The sequence below is a fragment of the Eleginops maclovinus genome, chromosome 22 (assembly GCF_036324505.1).
Source record: "Eleginops maclovinus isolate JMC-PN-2008 ecotype Puerto Natales chromosome 22, JC_Emac_rtc_rv5, whole genome shotgun sequence".
NCBI classification, from domain to species: Eukaryota; Metazoa; Chordata; class Actinopteri; order Perciformes; family Eleginopidae; genus Eleginops; species Eleginops maclovinus.
In genome coordinates this window covers 2,899,245-2,924,056 of record NC_086370.1, presented here as the reverse complement: position 1 = coordinate 2,924,056, position 24,812 = coordinate 2,899,245, and the positions used below count along the sequence as shown (strand labels likewise).

The window sequence follows — 24,812 nt, the reverse complement described above, 5'->3', positions numbered from 1 at the left end:
ATAAATTGGGTCAATTAATGTTGAAAATATTTTCTAGCAAATCTTAGTTGATTAAAAAAGCCCGATAACTAATTTGCATAACAAACTTGAAATAGACCATTCCTATTTCCCCTATCAAAAGCAACCTGAAGCTTCTGTTTTAAGGGATCAGCTGCCAACAAAATAAATACACCCTGTGGAGAGCTGTGATGTCTGTTAAAGCGTATTCAAGTATCAAGTATAATGTACCTACGTTTGTTTGATTTTGCTAACTTATAACTTATGCCGTAATATACTTCACCCTTAGTGAGGGGCCCAGACCTTCGTATGTTGTTCTGTATGTGGCCCTCAGTGAAAAAGGTTGGACAACCCTGTTCTAATTTATAGCTTACGATGACCTCCAATGTCACTGTTAGATGTGTATGTTAATACTACTAATACTTCAGTTTGAATCAGTATAAATGAAGATAAATACATTAAACAACAGGCTCCTCTGTACAGAACTAGAAGGTATAAGGACATGCACAATATGTTACCTTTATCATGTGTAGTTTAAATGTGGGAAACAGTAAGAACTGACAGTCCAGCCAGTGCAAATATCACAATTGGTGGTTTATTACCAAGGGGTTTAATGTACACTGTAATATGAATTCATAGAAAAAGCTATTTATTCATGTACAAATTACAAATACAGTTGTTTTCTCCACTCTTTTGTTTAAATGTACACAAGTTTCTTCTCTCCCATCGCTGTCCAATAGCAGCTTTACAACCTGGCAAGACTTTGCAGTAAAACGACAAGTATGAAAAATAAAAATGCATTTCAGTCAGTTCAACATACCCTCTGTATGTGGCGAAGGAATGGAGAGGAAAAGAGAAAAGCAGGAGAGTCTTTTAGTTGTTAGTAAGAAATCTGATGTCCCAGAAAAGAACAACATTAGCCAATCTTACAAAACAAAGACTAAGTCCCACTATAGGCTTATTTCAGAGGCTTTACAAGAGAAACGTTCTTTAGAAAATCAACATATGCATGTCGCATGATTTGGTGGTGCTGTAGTGTAGAAGGGCTTTTCTTTATGGCAGACACAGGGATGGCAGTGGAGGAAGAGAGGGAGCCACAGTCAGCCTCTTCACAGAATTAAATATCCACAATCACTTTGACTGGGTACAAAATAACTACTGGATCCCCCAGCACGAGTCCAATGGGTTTGTCAATACGTTAAATGAGTAAAAAGGCCTTTACACATAAAAGACACCTTAAAATAGAGAAACAAACTTAGAAAAATAACAGACAAAACATACAATTCATACAATTCTGTGTTTCTATCCCCACATTGGCACCACATAGTAGATTAAGCTGAATCTTCATCTCAAGTACATTACTGTTTCATGTAGTGTGTATCTTATACAGTGCAGAGTATATGGGCGTTAATGTGTGTGTGTGTGTGTGTGTGTGTGTGTGTGTGTGTGTGTGTGTGTGTGTGTGTGTGTGTGTGTGTGTGTGTGTGTGTGTGTTGTATTTCTATACTTTTAAGGACTTAATGTCTCCTCAGGGATGAAAGCAGTGATTAAGCTCTGGAAGACATGAACGCAGATCCACCCCTCTGGGAGATTGTCCATTGTAAAAAATAAGATGAGGATTATCTTTGGATAAAAGTTGTTTGGATACAATTAAGCATTTACCATCTGCTGCTTTTAACAATACAATCATATTTTAAACGCATACACCAAAAATAAACATAAATGTATGTTAGGATGTCAGGGAATCCATCAAATGTTAAGTAAAGAAAGAAAAAAAAGGCTGATTATAATTTATTCTGATATTTGATCATATGTGAAGGGAAGTGAGAGGTTGGTTACTCAGGGAGTATTATAAATATGCTCAAGAGACATTTCTAAGGATTCCTTAACGGTGCTAAATTCCAAATTCAGAGCAAATGGACCCTGCCAGTGACACGCACACACCACACCACGCACCACACGCACCACACACACACACACACACACACACACACACACACACACACACACACACACACACACACACACACACACACACACACACACACACACACACACACACACACACACACACACACACTAACTTTTAGAGCTACATAAACACAGAAGCTCGGATTACGACAACAGCAGAGGAAGAGGGGCGTCATTCTCTGCTCAGTCAGACCATTACGCCACAGGTGCATGCAGAGGATGTCAGAGAGGCTGGTATGATATCAACAATGGGAAAATTCACCTCTGTGTAGTTAACTCAAACAGAAATGTACTGTTTTGTAAAAAAACTTCATTGGAAAAAGGGCACTTTTGTAATTTGAGGGTAAAAAGACAGGTGCTCAGGCTTCCTTTGAGGTCTGTGCACGTTCCTGCCCCACTATACCTTTATAGCTTTTAATTACAAGGCTTATTAATTCTGATTGATCAATTTGAACATTTAAGTACTTTATAACACACTGCTGCTAAGCATAACATCACCGTTGCTACGGGGAGAAGGAAAGAGGTTAAAAGACTGATCGTTGGACATCGGCGAAATCAACAGAAGAAGACTGACAGGAAGTAAACAATTAAGGGAACACAGAATATTTTTTTTGCAGAAGCAGTATTATATTTTTTACTATTTTACAATACAATGCAATATGGTGATTGTGATAAAAGAGGTTTTCATTAATGGCCGCCTCGCTGCACATTATCCTTCACATACCTTTACCATTTATGCTCTGAATTCGGAATTTAGAACCTTTAAAGCTCCAGCAGACAGCCTCTAGGGATGGCAATGTCTGCTTTAGGAAATTCTCAGCTATGCCATGACATTTGGTGCGGATATTCATGGTCCCCAGAGGAAGAGTTGTAATAAATGTGATCCTTTACTCTTGTAACTAGCGCAATCATCAGGTTAAAATGATATTTTGTCTAATGCTTTGAGTTTAGGACTAAATATCTCCAGGACTAACGACCGTCCATTGGCCTCAGCTGGGATTTATGTTGGTGCTAAATAGAGAATACTAGCATGAAACATTATTCCTGAATGTGGCTATAAATCAGTACATTTCTCCATATTAACTACCTGAAACACTACATTTTAGTTTGCCATTAGACATGTTGGAATATCATACATAATGCCCTCAAACTTTCCTATTGGAATGAGATAAGCTGTCAATGTGCCCTACATCCGTATTATATTACTAGATGTGGTTTGCATGCTTCCAGCCTTAGGGTAAGCCCGTTGTATACAGACATGAGATCTCCCACTCAACTCTTGGAAAGAACCAAGCATATCCCAAAATCTTGAATGCCTTTAACCAAGGACAGGGAGGCAAGCTGCAGTGTTAACATTCATTAAAAATGAGGCTGTTAGGATTACTTAGAAATTAAGCACTGGTAACGGGAGTACATTATAATATTTAGGAAGGGTTCATTCAAATATAAAAAACTGCACATTGTAAAACTACAAAAAGTACTGGAAAAAAATCAATGGTGTTGCAGAACAGGAACATTTGTCAAAATAGGTGACACTGGTAAACAGCAGCTGTGGATTTGTTTCCAAATTATGGAGAAGGTTTTGAATAAGGATTGGGTAAGAACTTAAGGAAGTTAAAAGTGTATTCTTTTCAAGTTAAATTGATTTGGGTAAAGATTTTCAATATATGTTTAACAGTTTAAAGGGAGACTGATATTTGTATATGTTAAATCTCTATTTTCCCTCCTGGTCACTCCTGATGAGCAGCTGTGAAGTGTTTACTGCATCCTTTAACCAGAGCAGGTTAGGGTTGAGGATTTAGCAGTGGCTGAGTGTCAGTGGGCGTCCTCACAAGTATAGTAATACATCTTGTGCGTGTGTTTTAGTGTCTCTTTTTGCCCCCTAGTGTCGGTCCCTGCTCACTCTGTGTGTTGATGTTCGGTGTGTTGCTGCCTCCACACAGTAGTTGGGTTTGTCAGAGGAAGTGAAGCCCTGGCAGACACACACACTGATAGGAGCCCACTGTGTTAATGCACTTTGCATTTTTACACAGTGACATCCTACTGTTCAGCTCCGAGCACTCGTTCACATCTGTGGACAGAGGAGGAAAGACCTGATTTTGAAACAGACAGATATTCTTTAGGTAATAGTGTAGGTGTCAGAGTCCTACTGTGAACCCAGAAATGTTGAGTACACTAAAATGTTTATCTAGTGCTCTCTATATCCAATGATCGCAACAGTACTGATGGTAGTCAAAGTCAGCCCACAGAGAGTACCCATATGGACACTTTCTGGTTAAAACTGCCAATTTTTATCCTGAAAATGTCAGAAATGGATTCAGCATATTACAAGCCATTTTAAACTATTGTCCACATAGCTTTAATGCTGATTAATGCTAATTAAATTGCCCAACACGTGGAAGTTAGCATCCGGCAGTCTCTATGTGCTGGGGACCCTACTATACATTTATATCATAAACATTTGATATACTCCACAGTTCCAGGTTCACAGTGCTGGCAACTAGACTTTTATGTTATTTATTTTGTGTTTTAGTTGTGTAACAGGACCTTACCGACGCAGGCCATGCGAGACAGGTCCAGGGTGTAACCGTCGAAGCAGTCGCAGGTGTAGCCCTCCTGAACACGCACACAGCGTCCGTTCTCACAGCCGTTCAGGATCCCACATTCCTCTGCCCGCAGACCCTCAAAGGCTTTAAATGGAACTGTAGCACAAAGAGACCAATTGCCTCAAGGACTTGCCTGAGAGTCATCACCAGTTTTCTTAACTATGAAGAAAATCCTATGAAAGCTGTGAATGGGGACCAGCAGACTCTTCAAATATCATCCCTTAAAGAAGCTCATTCTAACACTTTTTTCTTTTTATGAACATGGGATGGCAGCAAAGCGCTGTGAAACAGGAACGTGTATCACTGTTTTTAGGCTTCAGCAGTTTGTAGAAAAACAACATTTAGATACAAAAGTAACGTTGGTATCTTTTAAGATAAATTCCTTAGCATTTACAAACTATATCAAAAAAACTTTGTGGCTACCTCGGAAAACAATAATAACTGTTATCAATCATGGATAACCACGACCACCTTCTCCAACAGACTGCTCCAGCTCCGCTGTCCCAAAGACAGATAGAGGAAGTCATTCCTGCCGAATGCCATAACTCTTTACAGCAGCTCCCCTCTGGCTGGCAGAGACCTCACTTAGCTTAATATGCCATTCTTGCACACTTAATGTAAATAATGTCCTGCGTTTATATTGTGTCAGCTGCACATTGGCAGTGTTTTCAGTGTTGTATTTGTCAGATAGTTTACAGATCTTGTAACTGTAATTTGTTGAACTTGTATAATTTAATTTTCAGTTCTATTTTATCTCCTATTTTAAGATGTTTATATTTCACAATTGCTTATTTTCTCTTTTTAGTTTGTAATTATTTGCCTTGTTTTCAGTAGTGTAAAGTACTGTCCGTAACAACAATATTAGGTATTGGTAGGAGGTACTTCACTTGAGTATTTACATTGTATGCTACTTTGAACATACTCAACGTACTCAACTACAATTCAGAGGTAAATGGTGTACTTTTGCTCCACTAAATGTATTTAATCCCTTTAGTTACTTTACAGATCTGGATTAACGATGTGAAATATAATCAACCCTTAAATCAGACTTTAGTTCACCTGGAGTAAATTCAGCAGCTACCCTGCAGTATACAGAGTATATATAGCGCATAGTGTTTGTGTGATGCAAGAAGAATCAGAATAAAAACAATCCTGTGTTTCCGTGCAATATAGTAACCGTAAAAGATGCACACAAAGAAATACTCACACTCCTCGTTCCCGTAAAAAGGCAGGGCCTCCTCCTGCTCAGGTGATGGGGAGTAGTCCACTTCATATTCCTGGACCGGGCCGGCAACAAGCGCATCACGACCGTACGCCCGCCGTGAGCCGAGGTTACACATGGACGCATAATCCTCTACAAGTGAGAAAACAAACATCTTTTAACACTTGTAGACTACTGTATCTATTCTCTATTTTACTATTGGTGTAAATGCATCTATGGACCATTCAAGGGAATAGGTTGTGAAGTGTATAAAGAGACCAGGAGACCAGAGGAAAAGTGACTGATGGGCGGTCAATATTAAAATCATAAATACAAAAATCTAAATTAAATGTACCATTGGTGTGGTCATAGAGTTTACAGTCTACAATCTAGACCTGTTTTATATGAAATGAGCCATGAGAAAAACTCCTGTTATGATTTGACGTAAAAGAGGATAAAATATAATTAGAATGGAGTAATGCAACATGTACAAACATTAAAAGTTGAACAACCATTTTAAGTGAGTTGCTAACAAACACTGTCCATCTAATACGACTGGTACAACAGAACGTAAAACACAGAAACGTATTATGGTGAATACTTGATTATGATGTTCAATTAGGTCAGTCTGCAGTCTCAATAGCAGACTGATGCTAGGGAAGCAATGATCCAGGGACTGTGTGCATTCACATCAATATATAGAAAGAAGTCGGTCAATTAGCTGTGGCCGAAAAAACCCTACATTTTCCTTTATCAGAAAACTTCCTTTTTATATTTGCAGAGAGCTTTGGATAAGTGATGGTTCAACTGACCCCAGTGAAGAAAAGAAAAAGAGAACAATAGTAGGAAGGCGGTTAAAGACACAGAGAGCTGTACAACAGATACAATCAGCAGAATAAGACAGACAGGACGTAAACACTACAGGGAACACGGTAATACCCCAATAAAAATGTTGTCAATTATTGATTTACTTAGGAAGTAGCTAATACGATCACATGCTGTATGTGATCCCTCCTGTGTGTTTACCTGTGTCTCTGGGGGGACACAGGGCACAGTCCATGCCCCAGGCCTCTCCGTACAGACAGCAGCACTCTGTGTATGTGGTCTTGATGTGTGGAGCAAGCGGCCGCGTGCACGTCATTGACTCTGTCACCCCCTGCCAGCACACTCCCCCATCGTAGTCTACCAGCTCTGCCGCTTCCTGTTCCTCTGCAGAAACAAAATGAAAAATGTTTACATCATACACTCCAGCATGTGCACTTCACTCTGCTTTAGCCAATCGACCCTCACAGGTGGACATGGGCATGGACTGTGCCTCAATATAAACACGTCTGTTTGCTATCCTGGCTCCAAAATGGTGGAACGAGCACCACTTTGATATCAGGACAGCAAGTTTACACATCTTCCAGTACAGTTGAGTCTGTTTCTTCATTGTTGAATGCACTGATTAAATCGCTTTGGATAACAGCATGAACAAACATAATTTAAAAAAAATATTATTATTTTTGCTAATTCAAGAACACGTTAGGCAGGACATTTGGAATTATTTGTTATTATAATGTAATAGGATACTTTCTCACCGGTTCCCTCAGGAGCAATGACACAGCGGTTGGTGTGGGGTTCAAGCACCATGGGAGGTTTGCATAAACACATGTATGAGCCCTTTGTGTTCAGACACTCTCGACCTTCACACAGCGACTCATCCTCACACTCATTGATGTCTGCAGGAGAACAGCAAACACACACAGTTAATGGACACACACACACACACACACACACACACACACACACACACACACACACACACACACACACACACACACACACACACACACACACACACACACACACACACACACACACACACACACACACACACACACACACACACACACACACACACACACACACACACACACACACACACACACACAGGGTTTGTGTAACAATGTCTTAGCCTTACCTCTGCACTCCAGTTTGGCAGGGTCGTAGTCTTCTCCGGTCTTGCAGTAACACTCGTAGCTTCCCACAGTGTCCAGACAGAAGCCACCTTTACACACCTCCTGGCCGAACAGCGCACACTCATCTGCGTCTGCAAGCAGGCAGAGACAGGCAGGACAGGTTCACAGAGTCAATGATGGAGAGCCAGGAGTAACTGTGCTGTGCATGTAGCATTCATGTAGCGTTAGCATCTGGTTATGGGAGCGTTAAATCATCATCCTCATGTAAGTTCATGGAGAGGATATCACCACAAAGTGTGGAGTAGTATAAAACTCCTGAAATAGAATGACTAAGTTCATTAGGGTTTCACAGAGAACATGTTTTAATGTTTGTATCGGAGGTTTGGTGATAGTTGTCTAACTGTTAGAATCAGATTAAATTATATCTTCTCTTTCACTAAATCTGTTCACAGAGCAACAGGACATAATATTCTGAGGGTTAACTGCTGTATGGATTTGATTAAGTTAATGATTTGATCCCAGCATACCCTTACAATTTGACATAAATACATGGCAGTGCTAACAACTAGTTGACAGTTTTAATATTTAATGCTGTACAACGGGGGTCTAAAACACTTCCTATTGGATGTTTTATTTACAGTGAGGTTTACAGTATCATCCTAAAAAGAATGGGCATATGAGCCTTGAGGCCTCTGTGGAAAGAAGGGAAACACTTACTGAGTGCATGAAGACTTTTATAAAGGCTTTAAACTGGACCCCTATTACTGCTGACTGTCAGGTAGAGAACTGGACTTGTATAAAAAGGTGCTATACAAACAAAGCTTGAATGGTTGAATCCAAATCTTCATATCCCCTTATTGCCGGCAACCTTCCTCTTTTTATCTCAACTAAACAGCTGTGACGTTTCATGATTCCATCTTCCACTTTTGGGAATAGATGGACTCCAACACACACCCATGGTCAAGGTATTTTACAGTACAGGAATTCCCACTCTTTCTAAATGAAAATAAACAGCACATGTCAGACGTACCCTGATGCGGATATAATTGCAATATGCTATCAATAGTTGAAATATAATCAGACCCTAAATCGGCACACCCAGTTTCGTTTCTTCCTGCTGCACTTGATAACAAAACACTTCAGATTCTGCTGTGTGATGTATGTATGATGCTACGTTGTGTAAAATACGCTCAGTCTTACCTTTGTAGCTGCCAGCTGTGGGTACTCCATACAATAAGTCTCCATTGGGAATAAGACCTCTTCCAGACGGACACATCTGATTGAACTGGTCTGAGAGGGGACGGACATGGAGGTTAAGAGGTTAAGACTCCATCAAGCACTGTGGTGTGTGTGTTTGCAAACCTAGAGTACTGTAATAACAAAAGGTACACTTTACTGTATAAGCCAAACAAGCGGTTCAGTTCCTGCTCTGTTTTTAATGTGGTAAGACACTGATTTCAGCCACTATCAATAATTGTAGGTGCTTACTGACGTTTTGTTTCTCTAACCTGACATTAGTGGTGAGACAATAGTGATGCAGGTCTATGAAAGAAAACTACACCTACTGTAACATGCTCGCACTGCAGCCATTTGTGATGCAGCCACATGTACCAGTTTAGTCAAAAAAGCAAACTCAAGCTGGAGAATAGCTTGGGCCTATTGCTTTTTTAAACCAATATGCGAAGTCACAGTGAAGGCACATGTGTGAAGAACAGTCAGAATCAGAATTGCACTTTCTCCAGATATTCTGCGTTCAAATTGTTTGTCAACTTGGGAGAACGTTAAGACGCCAGGAGTCACTCTACTGTGGCTTGATGTAAATGTACTAGGGCTGCCTGGGGTTAAACCTGGGTAGAGGAGGTCTAACATTAACTTCTGTAGGTATAATCTGCATGTAGCTTTCATGCCTCATTTCATGACACATGACACATCACCTATCTGACTGACACTCTTACAACATATTTATATACTCTAGAATTATTTAATTAATTTTTTTGGGGCAACCAGTGCACTTTAATGAAGTGACAGCTGTGAAATGGGGAGACAGACAGGATGACACGTGGCAAATGGTCTCAAGCCGGATTCGAACCTGGGTCGTCGGCATGGAGATCAAAACCCAGTATATGGCCACCAGCTCTACCAACTGAGCTATACGCAGGCCCAGACTGGCACTTTTAAGTTTGGTTATATGCATGGGTATTTCTTGGCTGGAAAGATTTGCCATGCAATCATTTGGACTCCAGGAGGTTACTGCTGTTACTGCTACTCCGCTCCAACTAACACCTAAACCTGCCACTCAGAATCGACCTGGACATTTAAGACTCGACCACAGCTGTGGACAAACTTTAGGCCAGCTTTAACTTAACATTTCCACACTTCTTGAACAAATCCAAAATGTAGGGTGAACAGGATAGGTAGATCATTCTGACTGTGGTTTGTGTCACAAGCTGCAAAATGGTACACTGTGACTGACAAAAAGATACTGAGTGGGTCAGTGTGTTATTGTACAGTTGCTTTTCTCTTCCTCCTCCTCCTCCTGCTCTTCCTCCTCCTCTGTCTCACCTGTGCCATTGACAGGACAAGGGTGCACCTCGCAGTTGTCCCCCCACCCAGCTCCCAGGGTGCAGCAGCACTCCTGCAGGGTGACGTGGCTGGTCAGCACGCTCTCACACAGGTTCTCATCGTTCAGACGGTAGTAACACTCCTTACGCTCCACTGAGGACACTGAGGGAGGAATCCAGGAAGAGAGGGGAAGGAGGGAAACAAGATGAAGGGATGAGTTTTAAAACATTTTATACACATTTAAAATTCTTCAGAACTGGGGTCTGTTTAGTTCCTATTTCCTGAAGGATCCACATAACTAAACCTGATTTCAGGCTTCAGCTGTCGCTCAATTTATTATTGTTGCAATGGTTCCATCTCAAATGAAGTCATGGTCCCTTTAACATTTCATTGTTTTTAAAAATCCGATTGTCTTCGGTTCTTTTTAAATATAATATGGAAATTAACTGCATTTTATACTCATTTTGCAATTTGCATATTGAATGAAAAACTTAGGTCACAGGTTCCTCAACATTAGCATTACAACAATAAAAATAGTGCAAGCTCAGGCATTTCATTGTTCATTATGACATATATTAATACATTCAAAAGGTAGTAGTTTTTAGTTGTGTTCAGTGGTGGAAAGTAACTCAGTACATTAATTCAAGTATTTACTGTTTGAAGTATCTGTGCTTTATTTGAGTATTTTCACTCATTTCTACTTTACACTCCGGCTCAGCTCCTAATCTACATTGCATTTCAATCATCTAGATTTGGTCTACATTGATAAACGTTAATACTAAAATGCTCTTACATGAATAAAAACAGGACTTTATATTCACCGTAATGATCATACTGCGAAAAGATCCATTCTGCAGAATGAGTACTCTTACTTTTTGTACTTTAAGTACATTTTGATGCTAATACTTCTTCTTCCTTTACCCAAGTAACATTTTTAAATCAGGACTTTAAGATTATACTATTTGTACTTTTATTAATATGAAAGATCTGAGTACTTCTTACAACACATGTAGTGTTTGTAGTGAGGAGATTAATAACCTTACATTTATAAATAACTTCATTATGTTGCTTGAGTGTATGAAGCATTATAGCCACTGTACACAAGTCAAGAACTCAGTAGAAAGCTCCAGAATAAGGACTAAATGAATTGGCTATCGATTGTATTCAAAAAATAAAAATTAGTATAAAAAACAGTTATGGACTCTGGGGGGGGGGTCACCTGTGGGAACAGGCTCACACTTGGCGATCATCACGTTGTAGTCCTGTCCGCTGGGACACTCGCAGTGGAAGGAACCATCACTGTTCCTACACTGGGCCTCCCCACACACACTGCTCAGCAGCTCACACTCATTCACATCTGTGGGGACAGGAGCAGAAACACAAATCCATGCATGTTGTTAATTAGTCAGGTCATTCGCCTCTTCACAATCAAAACATAATTCGTACATCATCAACCGGTGGGACAGTTCCTTCCATGATGCCAACAGGATGACAGAAAACAAATAGACGGATAAATATACTTTTGGTCAAGAAATGCGAACCTCTATATTAGTGCAAAAGACAGCATGACTGACCTTATATTGGATCAATCTTCAGAGTGGAGTCAACCTTACAGCAATTCTGTTATCTTTTTAAGTTGATGGAAGATGCAACGGGACCTAATACACTACTTTGCACCACACACTCACCATCTTGGCTGAGGCATTGGACTAACTGTTTAAAGGCAAAATTACACCTTTAACTCTGCAAGTAGGAAAATCAAGTACCTGTGTGAATGATCAGCCATTACGCCAAATCATTTTCCTACAAGACATTCTCTTCAATGGTTTCAAAAAGCAGCTTGGTTCCTAACATTTTCTGGTGCTGCTGTAGTTTACAGTTGCTAAAACCCCCAAAAATGATCCTTAGGGGAAAAAAAACAAAACACAAATAATGGCCGACGAGAGGAGAGGAACAGCTGGAAGGAAGACAGAGAGACGGCACACATTCTATATGATTAGTGGTTCACCACTGCTCTTGATTTTAAAAGTGTGTGTGTGTGTGTGTGTGTGTGTGTGTGTGTGTGTGTGTGTGTGTGTGTGTGTGTGTGTGTGTGTGTGTGTGTGTGTGTGTGTGTGTGTGTGTGTGTGCGTGTGCGTGTCAGCCACAGTGCAGTGATGGTTTGGCAGCGTAGTGCACACATTGTATTGAGATATGTTCATAAGAGTGTGCTGCTAGTTTTTATTGTTTGTGTTTTGAGGGTTTTTGTCAGCCAAGATGTGTGTGGGGGAAGTTTTATATCAGACTGCAGGAGGAAGGGAGCTCTGACAGTCCTATGGTCAGGGTTCGGAAGGAAAATGCGGGGGCCAAGTGAGCTCGGGGAAACCACCGGCACAGCTCAGACTCATTCCAAACCAAATTCGAGGAATTTTCAACTGTTCCATTTATTCCTCATTGGGATAGTGTGTCTGCAAACCTTGGCGATGTTTCTTTCAAAGATTATCTAAGAAACAACAAAGCATGTCTCATTAGGGCTTATTCTGCAATCATGTTTGGAGCCTTTACTTCAAGGAAAAGGAAATGTAGGTCTTTGTTTCAGACTGTTTGAGTATGATCCGACTTTAAAGGTCCCAGACTGTATGAAAGAAATGTCACTTCTCTTTTAAAAATGTTACTTTTCTAAAATGATGACACTGGAGCTTGTGGTCCACCTTTCTAAGACAGTTATAGCTCAAGTTGAAGACATCGAAGGACTCTAGGTTGTTCTAATGCTTAGTAGAAGAATGACAAAGAACTTGAGGTTAAGACAGAACAGTTTCATGGTGCTTTTACATCCCTAGCACTGTTAATGTGGTCCAGACAAAAAAGTGTCAACATCCTTTAAAAATTAACCAAAAGTAGTTCAAGTTCAGTTAAAGAAACTGAAAGGTAAATTGTCGATTTGAGTCATCATCAGGACGAAGGTGGGGAAATCCAAGTCCACTGAGAGACAGAGGTCTCTGCAACACTTATACTATAATATAAGACTTTTCTTATTAATGTCCTTTTGTGTCACACAGAGCTTACAACAACATTTTATTGGACTTCAAATCAGCCACATACTATGGATTATATTAAGAAACAGTAATGGTTTGGGCTTATTATGGTAACTTTTACCATCACACATCTCACAGCTGGCTGGACCTCGTTTCCTCTGTGGCAGTGCACCACCCGAGACCAGCTGTAGGTCACGGGGTCCGGGCGAGGGTGTGGTAAAGCTACCAGATGGAGGTGCGTGGACTTGCCCTTACTATTTCATAAGCTTTTTCATAAAGGAAAGTCTACGCTTAAATGTGGAGAGGGTGACTCCCAGACCCCTCTACTAACAGGAATCTGGTTCCACAGAAGAGGCCTGATAACTGAAGGCTCGGCTCCTGTTGTACTGTTTGAACCACTGCATTCTGGGAACCTATTGGGGTTTTAGGGAGCTATGAGCTCTTTAAGATAGAATGATGCCTGAACATTAAGGACTTTGTAGGCTAGGAGAAGAACTTTAATCTGTTTTCTGTGTTTTATAGGGAGTAGATGCATAATACAGGACTCATATGATTTTGTGGTTCTTGTCAATACACGTTCCACAACATTTTGAATCAACTGTGTCATGATCTTGGTTAGTATGTAATGTTTCCTGTTATATTTTGAAATGTATTTTCTCTTTGTGTCTTATCTGGTTTACCTTTGTGTCTTTGTGTTTGCAGCCTTTGTAATTGTCTTGATTCTTTCCACCTGTGTGTGATCTCCCTGCTGCCCGCAGCTGAGTCTTGTTAATGTAATTAGTCCCTCACTGTATATGCCTCTAGATGTCTGTCTAGGTGTTTGTTTTCAGTTCATCATCTTTGTCTGGTTCGTGCTTGCCTTTGAGCCTCTTAACGTTCCTTCTCTTGTTCCTCATGCCCTCTCTTATCTGTTTTTCTTTGTTTGCCTGGTCCTCCTGTTTATGTGTTAAACTGCTTTTGCTAAGCGGCTTTGTTAAATAAAAGCGCGCTTTTGGTTATAGATAGCTGCCGTCTTGTTTTTACTGCTTTTGGGTTCAACATCGTGCTAAAACCCTGACCAACTGAGTCTAGAGCAGTGTTTTGGCACAGGCTACAGGAGACTCCGCATCAGGACTGGCAGAATCAGGAAGAGCTTCTTACCCTCAGCTATCACCTGGCTGAACTCTGAACAATGACAGCTGCCCCCCACCCCACGCCGCACATATACACACACACAAATTCCCCCCCTGGATACACAGTGACTTACTAAATTTGACGAGTGACCTCATATTATTTAAAACATCAATACAGGTTTATATTTATTCTGTGGATAGTGGCTTTATATACTGTATATGTTTATAGCTGGTTTATCATGTTTCCAAATTCTATGCTGCTGTTAAATAATGTGTATATCTCCTCATAATGTTAAAAATATAAATACATTGTTTGTTTTTAGCCGTCACATATATATATATACACAGCTCCGGAAAAACCACTGCAGCATTATCACTTTTTCTGGTTTTACTATTTAAAGGTATGTGTTTGAGTTAAATTATAATTTTTTATTGTATTCTATAAACTACTGACAACATTTCTTAGTGTTGGAATTCAACATACACTGGAATGGCTGCCATACATGTAGAGATTTAAAATTTGGAGTGGTCTCTTGATTTTTTCCAGAGCTGTATTTGCTGTATATATATTTATATTATACTTGAACAACTCTGTGCTTTCTGCTGTTTTGCACTTCTGATTAAAGGCTAACTACATGTTGTTGTCAGAAGTACTTGTACTCTGTGCAATGACAATAAAGTTGAATCTAATCGAAATAGATTAACAAAATACTACATACTACTTCTAGCTAAATATAGGCATCCTAAACCAAAACTTACCCAAACATCCTTGGCCGTCCTGGTCCTCCTGGTAGCCCTGCTCACAGAGGCAGCGGAAAGAACCCAGCCTATTCTCACAGAAACCATGAGGGCCACACAGCGTGTCGTTGAGCCCACACTCATCAATATCTGGAGAGCAGAGAAACAAGGCCAAGAAATGTCAAATGCTTTGTCCCTTTCCTTTTACATACCATAATAGTGTTTTGTTTCTCTAAAGTCATAATTTTCGAGACGATTTCATGTAAAGTTCTTTACATTTCACTACGTTATATGAACATCTGCTGTAGAAATTCAGCCTCATTGTTCACCAAACCCACAGCTGCTCCTGTGATCTCTTATATGTCCTTCAAAACAGATTGTAGAGGTGACATTAAGGGGGAAATGTACTAGATTTCAGAATATTACTGAAAGCACAGCAGCTGGAGTAAACATTGTAAATAAAACATGAATTAGAAGGTTTTATAAACACACACACACACACACACACACACACACACACACACACACACACACACACACACACACACACACACACACACACACACACACACACACACACACACACACACACACACACACACACACACACACACACACACACACACACACACACACACACACCTCCTCGTCTAGACAGCCAGCTCAAAGGCTTCCGTCTGTTTCTTCTCCTCTTTTTTCTCTCCGTTTTTTCGGAGGCAGGAAATAGCATTAAACAGCTCTGGCACAGGGGCCAAATCTGCTGTCATGCTGCAGAAAATATGAGCAGTATGTATATATATATATGAAAGAACTTGAAGACTATTTTCATAACAGGGCAGAAATGAATGGACGTGCTGGATGCAGACTAAGGAGGGACATTATGAAAATGTAAAGCATGTGTAGTATATTTATTATAGCGTTGTATAAGATGGAATCTTTATCAAAATGTGTGTAAAATAAAATGATGTTGAAACAAAGAAACCCTCTCCATGCAGTGAGTGATACACAGTGTTTTATCACAATGGCAGTAACAACATGCTGATGTTTAAAAGAAACATTTTCAATATGTTAGCATGGTAACATTTAGCACTACCTGCAGCAGCAATGGCATTAGTTTTTTTATGCATTTGCTCATACTGTAACTTGGGGATAGTCCTGCAATTCTAAAAAAGAATTAACATTCTCATCAAGAAATATTTTTGCTGAGATGATGAATGTGTGCACCAAATTCTATACAGACATTCTACTAAAAAACACAAATGCCAAACTCATTGTGTCACCAAGGAATCGTCAGGGGATCACTAGAGTGCTTATGAATGTACCACACTTAGTGGCTAAAACACAAATCAATGATCACTGGTGAACTGCGTGGCTTGTTCCTTCATTAAAATGAACAAAGACTAGTACATTTTGCCCCAATCCTACATAATCTTTCCCTCTGCCATAAATATTCTCCCACTCTCCCAAACAAATGCTGTGTTTCCTCCTGTCTGATTAACGTTTTATTACAACTGCAGCGACCAGCCTTAAAGGCAAATAAGAAACCTAAGTAGAAAATGACTTCTGAGCATCTGAGTGTCACATGCAGCAGTGAACACTGAAGACACTCTGTTGGGTTTGATCTTTTGAATTACAGAATTACATCAGTGAAAACACGTGTGCTACGTATGATCAATACTTTTAGTCAGCATCAACATGTTAACGACTCAGGAGCCCTAAGTACAATAGGCTCTATTCTTAATGTGTTAATATCGATGTGTGTGTGTGTGTGTGTGTGTGTGTGTGTGTGTGTGTGTGTGTGTGTGTGTGTGTGTGTGTGTGTGTGTGTGTGTGTGTGTGTGTGTGTGTGTTATTTACAAAGTTTCTGTTTCAATTTCAGTAGTATTTTGTTGAATCCACTACATTTCCAAATTAATGTCACTTCTACAATCTGTTTCAAGGTAAATATGAGAAATCACAGGAGAAACTGAGTGTGTGTGTGTGTGTGTGTGTGTGTGTGTGTGTGTGTGTGTGTGTGTGTGTGTGTGTATATTTTCTGTTCTTTTGTAGTAGCATCTTACCGTCACAGGAGGGCGTGTCGATGTTGGCGATGAACCCGCTTTCACACTCACACCGATAGGACCCCTCTGTGTTGAGACACTCTGCATGGGGGGAGCAGAGCTCTGGTTCGTCCACACACTCGTCAACATCTGGAAGCACAGAGACAGAATACACTGAGAGGTGTTTGTTTATGTGTGTGTTTATTTATCCTTCCAACAGGTACCCCAAAGCTGGTTATCAACTGTGTTCAGGCTTTCCTCTTCATTCTCTGCGCGCTCACATAAAAAGGGCGTTTCTACCGTATAAGAATAAAAAAAATAATCACAGCATTAGCCGACCTGTTGCTTGGAAATTGGAAGAAATGTACCAATCGTGTAAATTCAGTAGCTCCTAATCTTTAAGATGGCTCACCTGTGCAGCGGGTGCCGTCGACCTGCCGGTACCCCCGGGGGCAGGTGCAGGTGTAGGAGCCCATGTTGTTCACACACTCCCCCACAGACTCACAGGGCCTGGCTTCTTCTAAACACTCATCCACATCTGGAAAACGCACAGATCAGTGTTGTGGGAGTTGTTCTTCGCTGGAAATTACTTTAAATATTATATCGTACATAATAAGATCATAAGAAAGAACGTTTAGATTATGGGGACAAATGACTTCAATTACCTACTTAGATTTTTAGTATGACGGACCACAAATGTCATTGAAATGGTGATAGAGCAGCTAATAACTAATATATTTTATTGGACATAAAAGCAGTTGGAAAATGAATAGGAAATGCCAAAATGCCTGAAGCTTAATTAACCTTAATTAAATCTGAGAATTCGGTTATTTTTGCATTTTTCTGTGTTTTCTAATAATTCTCTCTTATTTTGACGTGTACAGTATATTAGTTGATCATCCATTAATATAGTTATAAGATTAATCTGTAAAATAATGTAATAATTATTCTGGATATTTGTGATTTACGTATCAATTTACTCAATATTTATCTTCAAAGTTAATGTCTTTTATTTGTCAAGTAATGAATTAATGAACCATTTAATTTAATATCAAATTAAAAAAAGACAAACAGAGGAAATAGTGCAGTGTGTGCAAAAATGTGTACCTTATCAGTTAAAAAATGTATCTAAAAGACTTTGAGAAATAATACTAATATATATAAATCTGTATTATTATTAACTGTTCTATTGCTTAACGAGTTAACTCTTACTCATTTTTACTCATAATTTAGTTTTGTCCTTAAAATGTTGTTGGAACTATGTATATTTCATACCATCACAATCGTCTCCTGCCAAAGACTCTCTGAAGCCGGGCCCACATTGACAGAGGAAGGAGCCCTCAGTGTTCTGGCAGTGGCCCCTGGTACAGATCCGCTGGTCCTGGCACTCATCTAAATCTGGAGCAACACAAACAATGGAACAACTTCATCACAGAAAGCAAAGGTTCAAGCAAAGGATGTTCCCTCACATTTTGGACATAGGCAAACAGTACATATAATGTGCTCAAAGCAGTACAGAAGTTATATCAGTTTTTTAATATACGTTGGCTGCTATAAATACATCACTGTCTGCAATGTGTTCTCAAACTCAGAGTGCTGTGGTTCAAAGTCTAATGCCGCTTTTCCACCAACCCGTAGCCGGAGCTGGAGCCGGAGCTGGAGCCAGAGCTGGAGCCAGAGCTGGAGCCGATAAAGGTCTGGTTTTCCATGTTTCCACTGCAGCGGCAACAGCTTTAAGCACAGAAAAACCAGATCTTTCTGGCCCCACTCGGCTGCCCCGCAAGACCCAAGATCCAATACGAACCAATACATCACGCTTACTTTGTTCCCATAGTCTATTCTCTTAATTTCATAGCTTTCGTCTTGGCTGCGCTGCTTCCAGCCTCAGAACGAGATTTGGAGGGCTGGCCTTTATGTTAGAGCTTTTATCCAATCATATTTCAGCCATAATGTGTTGCTAGGGTCAAAGAAATCTACCCTTAGGCCTTCAGAATCAACAGTGCGGGCGCCTGTAGCTTTAAAGTGAACGCAAACAAAATTGTGGCGTTAACCAATCAGATTTCGAGTTGGCGACAACGGGCCAGCTAGCAGGCATACGCTAATATTAGCACAGGCACGTCTTCTGATTGGATATGCACTATTGAGAGGCAGAGCTAGGCAGAGCCCTACAGTCTATGGGCAGAGCTAGCAAACTGAACTAGAACTTGAGCGAGCTAATTTGTGTAGATTTCTACAAGCTATTTTTTTCAACCCACAATGGCTGAAGGAGGAGAAGAGATCGATTTGGTCGCAGATATAATTACAACGCCATTTTCAAGACGAACTTTTCAAGAAAAGCTACACATCTTGAGAAGGGAACGACCAACTCCAACGCTAGTGAGCCTAGCACCGCAGGGAAAAGGGTTTGGGCGCCATTTTCAAATCACTTACTACGAGCGGTACCCCTGGCTCACAGCCTCCGTGAGGCACTGCAAATTGTACTGCTGGGAATGCCTGCTATTTGCAACTGATCGATTTGGTGTTTGGAGCCACACTGGATTTGCAAACTTCAGTTGTGGATCTTCGTTCGTTGAGCTGTAGTGGATCTACAGCTCAACGAACAAGTGCGCAGGGAAACAGAGCTCCACAACGAAAGGGTGAACAAAAATAGGGAAATATTGAAAAGACTGATTGATTGTGTCCTGTTTTTGGGTAAACACTAAACAGGAACTTTCATTTAGGGGACACGATGAAAGCGCCGAGTCCAGAAACAGAGGAAACTACGTAGAGCTTCTTTCTTTTCTTGCTGAGAACCACACAGATTTGCATTACCACCTGTCCACAAACAAAGTGTTTACTGGGATGTCAGGCAAAATACAAAATGACCTGTTTTATGTTATTGCTGAAGTGATAGAATCGGAGGATGAAACCCTCTTTATCTGTCACATACATGCACACAGCAGAGCACACACAGTGAAATTGGTCCTCTGCATTTAACCCATCCTAGTACTAGGAGCAGTGGGCAGCTATTGTGCAGCGCCCGGGGAGCAATGGGGAGGGGGGATTGGAGGTGTCCGGTGCCTTGCTCAAGGGCACCACAGCAGGGCCTAGGAGGTGAACTGGGACCTCTCCAAGTAGCAGTCAACTTTCCATATTTCAAGGGACTTAAACCGGCGACCCTACGATTCCCAGTCCAAGCCCCTACTGACTGAGCTACTGCTGGACCGTTTTTTTTTCATTTCAACCCTTTTAGCGTGTTGGTGGGATAGCTAAACTGGCCGTCTTGTGTTGTAAATGTCCCCTCAGTAACATAATAATTATTCAAATCGCTGCTCTTCCCCCGGTCCTGCTGCGAGGGGCCAACAGGCGGCTGCACTTCAATCAGCGGCCGGGGCAGGAGGCTCGGTGGGCGGCATGCAGTGTGACCGTGGGGCGGCCTGTGTGAGGGCTCTGCACCATCCCTACAGCCAGGGGTCTTTTAACTCTGCAGGGGGGCTGGTTTCCTGCAGGGGGGAATCACAGCACTCTTCCCCCTCCTACACTGAGCCGTCAATGGCCTGGAAAAGGCGATCCAAGGTCTTGTTTTCACTTTGTTAACAGGTTAACAGATGGGAGAAGAGATCAAAATGAAGATTAAAAAGCACCCTTTCTCGCTGTTATGGTGGATGAGACGTCAGACGTGGGTAATGTAGCACAGCTGGCATTTGTCCTGCGTTATGTGACGGACACAGGTGTCAAGGAGCGGTTTGTCAGATAATCTGATTAATTAAGTTAACTGTAAATGCTGATGTATTGATTATAAATGCTTCGGAAATATTAATATAACTCTGTTGTACTTGACTATGTTAAGGTGATGCAACGCCCGGTTATACTGCGTTTCTGTCTAAATGTATAGTTTCTAGAGCCATGGCGTCATAATGATGGTATTAAGAGGTGTTATAATTCAGGTAGGTGGTATCACTGAAGGCCTAGGTGTGAAATGCACAGCCTGCCACTGGAATCAATACATGGGCTACACAGGTTGCCATCGGAAGTAAAATCATAACGAAAACTACGACGGTAGAATATGCCTGTAGAAAACGGCTTATGCCACAACAGGATAGCAGAGTAGTCATGATAGTCAGAGTAGCCTCGCTTGCTATGCTAACACCACCTGTGTAATGCCAGAGACAATTTCATAACAGCGTTGTGATGCCAAACAGCGTCAATTTAGACTGAAACACATTCACTTATGGGGAGGGGGGGATGCATCAGCTGCTTGTGTGACAGTCAGACAGTGAATATGAATCCGTCATAAGAGGGCACGTAAACGGTTACGTCATGACGCAAATGATGATGCCATGACGCAGCTCCACTTGAGCTCCACTCGGCCTCTGAGCGGTGGAAACAAAAAGGGTGCTACAGGCTAGAACCAAAAAAGCAAAAGATCGGAGCTTGAACCGGATCCGGTTTGGGGCATAAGTGCAAAAGGGGCATAAGTGCTAGACAGGGCAGAGCTAATCCAACTAAATGCTAACTTGTGTATGCTAAATTGTTGAAAACACAGGCAGAAAAATGAGTATCTCATATTATAATTGTTCAATAATATCTTGATATACAATGGCAGTATTGAGTTGCCTTAAAATTCAAACGAGGCACAAAAACCAACTGTAGAGTAAAGATTGAAACTCCATAACTTGTTGTTCTAGATCCATAAACTGCATAAACTCTACGGTAAATCTGAAATTGTGCTCAAGTGTTTTTGTGGCATGGAAAATGTATAAACCCAGAAAGTAATGTCTCCAGTTCGATCAAGTTTCGGAGGCATGAACAAAAAAAGTCCTAAAAAAGTCCTTTTGGTAAAACAAGTAAAAACGTTTTGAATGGTAAAGCCACCATGTCATTCATGCAAACGCTGCCCAGACTTAATGCACGTTTATGAGGTAACAACTCCTTTTTATGGCACTTGATATTTGCAGTTATTACACAGTTCATATTTATAGGGTTATTCTGAGCACCAGAGTCCCTGTGGCTTAACGTGAGTCTGTGTGATGATTCCAGCTCTGCAGCACGTTCCAGCTGAAGGCACAGGATGACTCAAAGTCACCATTGGGTGGTGGAAATCCTCATTTTAGTAGCTTACTGTATATGTTTTTAAATGAAACGTAAAACTGTTAAAAAAAACCTTTTCTTTAAGGAGGACTAAGAATTAAGAACAAAGCACAGACTAAAAGCTTGACTTCCTTGGCTGACGAAATTGAAAACCTCCTATTCAAAAGCCTAAAAACAGCCTTGTTTGATTACTGTTCACCAGTATAAACTTATTATTAATTTCTTTGTGGTATAAAAACCTTGGATAATAGACCCGACCCCCCACCCCACCCACCTGAAAAGCCTCCATTGCACCTTTGTTTACTTCTGTAATCTAGTGACATCACTATGTACACTCGCACTTCTATCAGGTAGCGCTCCAACACATTGTACGTGGTAGGCTAAGGGGCGGGACATCTCTAAGCGTTTCACCAATCACAACAGAGCCGACCAGCTAAGCAATCAGAGCAGACTGGGCTCTAGTTTCAGACAGAGGGTGAAAAGAGGATACTGCAGCAACTGACAGTATGAGAAAAATAAAGAGCTTTTTGAACATTAAAGCATGGAGACATGTCACAGGAGAGACACTACATACTGATATGACCAAATCATACTCAAGACAATCATCATGACGGAATGAGGTCTGCAATAAAAAAGCCAAAAAGAAGACCAGGACAGGAGAACAAGAAGTCCCTTTATGACTACTTTAGATTCATTTCTTAAACACAACAAACACACACACACACACACACACACACACACACACACACACACACACACACACACACACACACACACACACACACACACACACACACACACACACACACACACACACACACACACACACACACACACACACACACACACACACACACACACACACACACACACCGTGAGATGCTTGATATTACCCTCAACTTGGCAGTGTCATGTGAACATCTGTGAGCAGGGGTTATTACCTTCTAAAAAGGACTGCATGGTGTAATTATTTCCTCTCTCACCAACCACCACTCCCTGCCACCCTCCTGTGGCTTGCCTTGCCATGCATGCTGAGTGAACAGTCAGAACCTCACAGTTAACCATGTGTCACACAGAGCAGCAAACTACTGAAGAGGAAGGATGGGGACACCTTCCAGGAAAATATGGGCCGTTCTATATGTTCTTTGGAAAGGTTTATTAGTTTAATTGCTTGATTGGCACGGTATTTAATTCAGATTTTGTTTCCTGGGCTGATTTCTGCATGTGTTGACGGCTAGACGTTACTCGCCATGGGGTTAGGATATAATGTAATCTTGGAATGGTGCAATAAATTCAAAGCTCTACTTTCAGAGCAGTTAAAACGAAACCACATGGGCGTTCAAATTGACCTGGTTACCCCTGTCAATTGCTTCATCTAAAAAATGCAGCTCAATTTAAAAGTAGCAGCAGACCATTGGTATGTTTTCAAATACAGGGGAGCTTGGATCCCCTGGAGGAGGCATTTCAGAACACCCTAGAAAGCCTCATTGAATAGCTTTACGAGAACTCTAAAACACAGTATTTGACTGTTAAATGTTGTTGTGAATCTTTTATAAACTGTTGTTCCAACCCTATAATTGGTTGTTGAAAAAGATTGATGCAGATGTTATAAGAGTAGCTAATCATATTTAAGGAACAGCTCAGAGTAAAATGACTGTAACAATTAATTCCAAGTGTTATTCCAAACTCAGGACTAATTCTTTGACTTTTTCAGGCCTAGAAAAAGCAGCCAAAGAATAGTATTTCTTAAGGAAACTTAAGAAAGCAAAAAATCCCCATGCTCAGTTTTTGTTCATTTTTACAAAGGAGCAATAGAAAGCATCCTGACTGAAAACCGTACAAACTATCAAGGTCAAGAGGGTTCCCACAGGGGTAGACTGAAAATCGTACTGGAACATAACTGGTACCATCAACCAAGCATCAGTGATATCGGTGAGGTGAGGGGCCTGCATGGAGCCCAATGGAAAAGGCCAATATCAAACCCAGCCACAGCCTGTTCAGCTGCCATGCTGCGCCATATTTTCTTTAGCTTAAAAGATCTTGAACTTTTTTTGTGGAAAGACAATAAACTGATGATGATAAAATGATATGCTGCTGTATTTCCAAGCCTCCGTTTTAATTCTGCACGACTGTAGTGAATATTTTATCTCCAGCTGTCTGATACATTTCCGCCGTTAAATCTGCAACTTTGACTGAATGGTGGTTTTAACCCTTTTAAAAGTACGTATTTAAATAGCATCAGTGCAGAGTCAAATATGTATATTAGGAAAGTGGTTGACGCTGCACCAGATGGTAAAGATGTATTCAAGATTCTAAAAAATGTCTGAAACTCTGAGCGTGGTTTTGTATCGATCGTATTAATAGAGATCTCGGTTGCAATATACATCATTATAAAACTGTTAAAGTCATAATCGGATCCCTCATCCTCCGCAGTTGTGAAGAAGATATTTTATTGGAGCTCTGGGGAAACAGACATCAGGCCTGTTTGCACTCACAGAGCGTAATTTAGTATTATTTTGGTGGGTGGAGAAAGCTACGTTG

At 40.8% G+C, this 24,812-nt stretch overlaps 1 protein-coding gene across 1 annotated transcript in view; it reads right to left on the bottom strand.

The window, feature by feature from the left end:
* Positions 1-2,018: 2,018 nt before the first annotated feature.
* ltbp1 (latent transforming growth factor beta binding protein 1) overlaps positions 2,019-24,812 on the bottom strand; it is a 110,447-nt gene continuing 87,653 nt past the window's right edge. Inside the window, 14 exon segments of the mRNA XM_063874833.1 lie at positions 2,019-3,940; positions 3,942-4,039; positions 4,521-4,670; positions 5,782-5,928; positions 6,802-6,984; positions 7,356-7,496; positions 7,739-7,867; positions 8,937-9,026; positions 10,299-10,460; positions 11,518-11,655; positions 15,184-15,312; positions 17,223-17,351; positions 17,614-17,739; positions 18,477-18,599. Coding sequence (XP_063730903.1) covers positions 3,851-3,940; positions 3,942-4,039; positions 4,521-4,670; positions 5,782-5,928; positions 6,802-6,984; positions 7,356-7,496; positions 7,739-7,867; positions 8,937-9,026; positions 10,299-10,460; positions 11,518-11,655; positions 15,184-15,312; positions 17,223-17,351; positions 17,614-17,739; positions 18,477-18,599 — 1,835 coding nt within the window. The 3' untranslated portion in view covers positions 2,019-3,850.